This window comes from Gavialis gangeticus, unplaced genomic scaffold (genome assembly GCF_001723915.1).
Source record: "Gavialis gangeticus isolate Ggan-Ray unplaced genomic scaffold, GavGan_comp1, whole genome shotgun sequence".
Lineage (NCBI taxonomy): Eukaryota > Metazoa > Chordata > Crocodylia > Gavialidae > Gavialis > Gavialis gangeticus.
In genome coordinates this window covers 82537117-82543410 of record NW_017729034.1, presented here as the reverse complement: position 1 = coordinate 82543410, position 6294 = coordinate 82537117, and the positions used below count along the sequence as shown (strand labels likewise).

The 6294-nt window shown below is 51.7% G+C and overlaps 1 protein-coding gene across 1 annotated transcript in view; it reads left to right on the top strand.

The window, feature by feature from the left end:
- Nucleotides 1–6220: 6220 nt before the first annotated feature.
- The window catches only part of UST (uronyl 2-sulfotransferase), a 388259-nt gene continuing 388185 nt past the window's right edge, over nucleotides 6221–6294 (top strand). Inside the window, exon 1 of the mRNA XM_019526747.1 lies at nucleotides 6221–6250. Coding sequence (XP_019382292.1) covers nucleotides 6221–6250 — 30 coding nt within the window. The remainder of the gene's footprint in view (nucleotides 6251–6294) is intronic.

The window sequence follows — 6294 nt, the reverse complement described above, 5'->3', positions numbered from 1 at the left end:
AATTAAAGTCTGGGTTGTGTATAGTATGGGGCTCTGACATAATGCTAGTTTGACCTGTTTGAATGCTCTTTGCATGGTGGGAGTCCACTGAATTTTATTCAGTTGGTGGCTTTGAATCAGATCCATGAGTAGGACCATTATTTCAGAAAAGTCTTCGGAATAAACTTGCTATGATAATTGGTGAGTCCTAGAAAAAAATTGACCTGCTTCTTTGTCTTTGGCTGCTCATAGGAGCTCAGAGCCCTGACCTTATCCTCCAGCAAGCATATCTGGCTTTGCCCAATCTGAAACCCCACGTACCGAGTTTCCTGCTAGGCCAGCATGCATTTGATGGGGTTGGCTGTTAGACCTACACCATGCAGCTTTTGAAGGACCCTCCGCAATGCCACCATGTGCTGGTCCAAGGTCTCTGAAAAAAATATTACATCACTGACGTAGGCTGATGCATAAGCATGATGGGAATATATGGTTCATGAGCCTTTAAATTGTAGCCACCATGCCATACAGGCCAAAATTACAATTAAATTGAAATCTACCTTACATAGATCAGACTGGGTGGCAGGCAGGACAACAGTGTCTCAGTGCTGAGAAGCCCCCTTCTTAGGCATGGGTTGTTTTGGTGATTGGTGCACCTTTCACTCACCTACCTTCAGGCCCCCTATGCATCCTGGCAGGGAGCCCTTCTAACACTGGTTCATAGAATCATAGAAAGTTAGGATTGTAACGGATCTCAGGAGGTCATCTAGTCCAACCCGTTGCTCAAAGCAGGACCATCCCCAACTAGATCATCCCAGCCAAAGTTTGCTTACCCAGGTCTTGAAAACCTCCAAGGATGGAGCTTCCACCACCTCTCTGCGTAACCTATTCCAGTGTTTTACTACCCTCCTCGTAAGAAAACTCTTCCTAATATCTAACCTAAACTTCCCTTTCAACTTGAGACTGTTGCTCCTGTCATCTGCCATCACTGAGAACAGTCTAGCCTCATCCTCTTTCAAACCCCCCTTTAGGTAGTTGAAGGCTGCTATTAAGTCCCCTCAGTCTCCTCTTCTCTAGACTAAATAAGCCCAGTTCCCTCAGTCTTTCCTCATAAGTCATGTCCCCCAGGCCCCTCACCATTTTTGTTGCTCTCCTCTGGACTCCCTCCAATTTGTCCATATCATTTCTGGAATGCGGGGCCCAAAACTGAACACAGTACTCCAGATGTGGCCTCACCAGTGCTGAATAGAGGGGAAAAATCACTTTGACCTACTGGCAACACACCTACCAATGCAGCCCAGTATGCTGTTAGACTTCTTGGCAACAAGGGTACACTGCTGGCTTATATTCAGCTTATTGTCCACTGTAACCCCCGGGTCCTTTTTTGCAGAGCTGCTACCCAGCCAGTCAGCCCCCAAGCTTTAGCGGTGTATGCTATTGTTTTATCCTAAGTGCAGGACTTTGCACTTGTCCTTGTTGAACCTCATGAGATTCCTTTTGGCCCAATCTTCCAATTTGTCTAGGTCATTCTGAATCCTAGCCCTACACTCCAGCCTATCTACTACTCCCCCCAGCTGGGTGTCATCTGCAGACTTGCTGAGGGTGCACTCTAAGTCATCTTCCAGGACGTTGATGAAGACATTGAACAAAACCGGCTCCAGGACTGATCCCTGGAGTCCTCCACTTGATACTGGTCAGCAACTAGACATTGAGCCATTGATTATTAATCTCTGAGTGCAATGCTTTAGCAAGTTTTTCTATCCACCTTACAATCCATTCATCCAGGCCATTCTTGCTTAGCTTGCCTGCAAGAATGTTGTGGGAAACCATATCAAAAGCCTTGCTAAAATCAAGGTACACCAGATCCACTGGTCTCCCTGCATCCACAGAGCCAGTCACCTCATCATAGAAGGCAATCAGGTTGGTCCATCATGAGTTGCCCCTAGTAAATCCATGATGACTGTCCCTAATCACCTTTTTCTTCTCTAAGTGCTTAGTAATGGATTCCTTGAGGATCTGCCTCGATGATTTTTCCAGGGTCTGAGGTGAGGTTGACTGCTCTGTAGCTCCCTCAGTCCTCCCTTTTCCCTTTCTTAATTTTTGAGCACTATGTTTGCCCGTTTCCAATCATCCAGGACCTCTCCTGATTACTATGAGTTTTCAAAGATGATGGCCAATGGCTCTGCAATCACATCAGCCAACTCCCTCAGCACCCTTGGGTGAATCCCATCCACCACCATGGACTTGTACACATCCAGCTTTTCTAAGTAGTCCCTAATCTGTTCTTTCACCACTGAGGGCTGCTTACCTCCTCCCCGCACTGTGCTGCCCAGTGCAGTAGTCTGAGAGGTGAACTTGCCTGTGAAGATGGAGGCAAAAGAGGTACTGAGCACTTCAGTCTTTTCTGTATCTTCTGTCACAAGGTTGCCTCCCTCATTCAGTAAGGGACCCACACTTTCCCTAATCCTCCTCTTGTTACCAACATACTTGTAGAAACCCTTCTTGTTACCCTTCACATCCCTTGCCAGCTGCAAATCCAAATTTGCTTTGACCTTCCTGACTTCATCTGTGCATGCCTGAGCAATTCTCTTATATTCTTTCTTAGTTAATTGTCTAAGTTTACACTTCTTATAAGTTTCCTTTTTGTGACTGAGTTTACTGAAGAGTTTCCTGCTAAGCTAAGCTGGTTTTCTGCCATATTTGCTAGTCTTCATGCACTTGAGGATGGTTTGTTCCTGCATTCTCAGTAAGAGTTCTTTGAAGTACAGCCAGCTCTCCTGGACTCCTCTCCCCCTCAGTCTGGCTTCCCAGGGGTCCTGCCCATGAGTTCCCAGAGTGATTTGAAGTCTGGTTTTTTGAACTCCAGGGTCCTTACTCTGCTGCTCTCCATCCTTCCTTTCCTCAGGATCCTGAACTCAATCATTGTGTGGTCACTGCTGCCCAAGTTGCCATCCAGTACCACAGTCCCCACCAATTCTTCCCTGTTTGTGAGCAGCAGGTCAAGAAGAGCATGGCCCCTAGTTGGCTGCTCCAGCACTTGCACCATGAAGTTGTCCCCAGTACTCTCCAAAACCTTCCGGGATTGCCTGAGCACTGCTGTATTGCCCTCACAGCAGATGTCAGGGTGATTGAAATCCTGCATGTGAACTGGGACCTGTAATCAGGAAACTTCTGCCAGCTGTTTGAAGAAAACCTCAGCCACCACCTCCTCCAGATCTGGTGGTCTATTGCAGACCCCCACAATGACATAATCCTTGTTGCTCTCCCCTCTGACCCTAACCCAGAGACTCTCAACAGGCTGATTTCCAGGTTCATACTGAAACTCTGAGCAATCATATGGTTCTTTTACATAAACTGCAACTCCTCATCTTCTCCCCTGCCTGTCCTTCCTGAACAATCTGTACCCATCCATGAGCGAGCTATCCCTCCAAGTCTCAGTTATTCCAATCATGTCATAACTCCGTGACTGTGCAAGGACTTCCAACTCTTCCTGCTTGTTTCCCAGGCTTTGTGCATTAGTGTACAAGCACCTAAGGTAACTAGTTGATTGTCCTGATTTGTCAGGAACTATGACAGCACATTCTCTGTTGTCCCCTCCTGCTTGCTCTTCCTTTGCTGCCTGAGCACCGTTGCCTGTAGCATGCAAGTTGCAGATTGCAGTTCTGCCCTGGATCTGACCAACTTGCCTCCACCGCAAGATCCCAGCAGCTCTGAAGCAGCCCCTGCTCTGCCACGTGCCTTGCCAGCATGGCTAGGGCTGATCTCCATGGCAACCCCAGCCTTGTGCTATGGCAGCTGCAGCTGTGGTCTCCATGGAGACTGGCCCAAGCTATATGGGCAGGGGCTGCTGGGAAATGGAGCCCACTGCCAGTCGGATCCTGCCCATGGGCTGGACTTTGCCCGCCCCAGGCTAGAAGCTTCACAGTTCCCACTGAAAACAATTGCCCAGCCTGACTCCAACAGCATTAACTGCTCCAGTAGCATCTCTGGCAAGAAATCAGGATCAAGGGTGGGATGTTTACACTAAGGTGTAGCCTAGAGTGGTTTCATCGTAGTGTAACAGGAGCAGGGTAGCATGGATCAGAGATAATCCTGCCCTGGAGTGGTGTAATTTTGAGCTGCATAATGAGTGCTTAAAACCAGTTTCAGGGGTTAAGAGCTCTAGGAGTTGCCTAAAATTACAGTGTAACAAGGCCCTAACTACCCCAGTTTATTTATTTACACACATACACACACACAAATAATCACAACCTCAACCAGAACTGCTAAAGTTTTTAAGTGTAAACTGGGCCTAAGCATCAGCATAGTTCCCTCAGGTGGGAAGAGAGGATCAGTGCAGCTTGAGCTGCAGCTTTGGATGACATAATCAGGCCCTTTAAAGATCTTGCCAAAGACCTCCCAGAAGGGAAGCCAAGAGCCAGAGCTGGCTGTGCCACCTAGATCAAATGATCCTGAAAAAGCAGCGGAGGCCCCAAATACATTTTTTAAATTATTATTTCCGCTTCTCAAGGCATCTTCAAAGAACCCCCAGAGTACAAAAGTTAACATCTTTGTAGGAGTATTGGAGCAAAGCCGCCACTGCTGCTTAGACTCGAAGAAGAGCCCTGCTGGCTCCAAAGCTTGCCTGAAATCTCTCCCTCCTACCGCTGCAGCAGGTCCAAGCTAAGTCATCACCCCCTGGGGCTCTTGGGCCACTTAGAAAGTGAAGTACCAGATCCATCCGTGGGCTCCTGCCCAATTGCTCCAGGGCAGAGCACAGGAGGCAGAAGAAAGCTGGGATATGCAATATTCGTGTTCCTCCCAGAGGGTCTTCTACACCAGGTGCAGGCTAGTGTCTGCGCTGGAGAAGAGTTGCAGATTGGAAGCAGGGGTAGCCACAGGGCCGGATTAACGTCTGGTGGGCCCTTGGCAAACAAACTCGTGGGCCCCAGGCTGGTCGAGACACCCAGGTGCTGTTGCCCGCAGGGAACGGGGCTTGGAGCTGCTCCTGCTGCAGCAGCAAGGCTGGCACAGGGGAGGGGAAGGGAAGGAAAGGGAGGCAGAAGGGGCCTGGGAAGGAAGGACCAGCCCTTGCTGCCACCGCTCAGGGTCCTAGGCATGTGACTAGTTCATCTGTGCCAGATTCCCCCCCAGCCTTGCTCTTGGGAGGCGGCGGTGCATGGTGGCAGCACTCTGTCCCCACCCACCTGTGCATACCTCCCTAGCCCCTTTCCCAGTATCCCCGGGGGTATGTGTACCCCCAGTTGACAACTCCTGGTCTATGCATTAATCCGGCCCTTGGTACCCATGCTCAGTGCTGTAGCAACCAAGGTTGGTGGCCAAGGCAAAGCCCACAGCCCGCCCGCAGCTCCAAGCACAGATCCAGGGGGCACCCCCCCCCCATTCTTGCCCAGGAGTGCACGCAGTGGCGGGATTTGCTCTTCACCAGTCCCCATGCCCCTGCAAACAAGCCACTCATGGCTCTGTCCCATGTCCTGCCTCGGCTAGGCAGTGCCTGTTGGTGTCCCTCTCTGCTTTGGTGTCCAGGGCGGTTGCCCCTCCACCCCCCTTGCTACAGCACTGCCCATGCTGCATTGCATCTGCCCCCAGGAAGATGACTTGGACAAGAGTTAGGAGAGGCTCAGTGGCAACACCTAGGAGATGCATATGCACCCCCTGCGAGCGCTGGTTTACCCCCTGACAGGCCATGTTCCCCGCTTAGGCAACAGGCAGATGGAGCAGATGGGAGCACCAGTGCCCCTCCTGCGAGCGCTGCCTGGAGCGTGGGAGCACCGGATAAAGTGCTGCAGCCACTTCTGGGAGCACCACACCACCCCCCACCAGGCGGGGAGATCGGCTGCGCAGGACGCCCCTCCTCTCCAATGCCGACTGGTTGCTTGGGGGGCACGTCTCCCCCACCCCGACTAAGGTGGCACTAGTTGCCCATGGAGAGGCTGGTACTGAAGGTGGCCCAAGAGCAAGGAGGAGAAGAGGCCGCATGCGACTAGATTTCATAGACATTAGGGCTGGAAGGGACCTCGCAAGATCATCGGGTCCAGCCCCCCGCCCCAGGGGCAGCAAGTCAGCTGGGGTCACAGGCAAGAGAAACGTGCAAACGTTTCTTGAAAGTGTCCCGAGTAGGTGCCTGCACCACCCAGCCGGGGCCGAGCGGTGGGGCAGAAGCCCCCAGCCCCGCTCCGTCGGCCCAGAGCCCCCAGGGGTCGCTGCAGCGGCGGCGGGGAGGCACACGCAAGTTTGCGGCGAGATGGAGCCGGCAGCCCGCGGCGCGGGGGCTGTAACCCGACACCGAGCCGGGGGAGGCGGCGGAGCCAGCGCAGC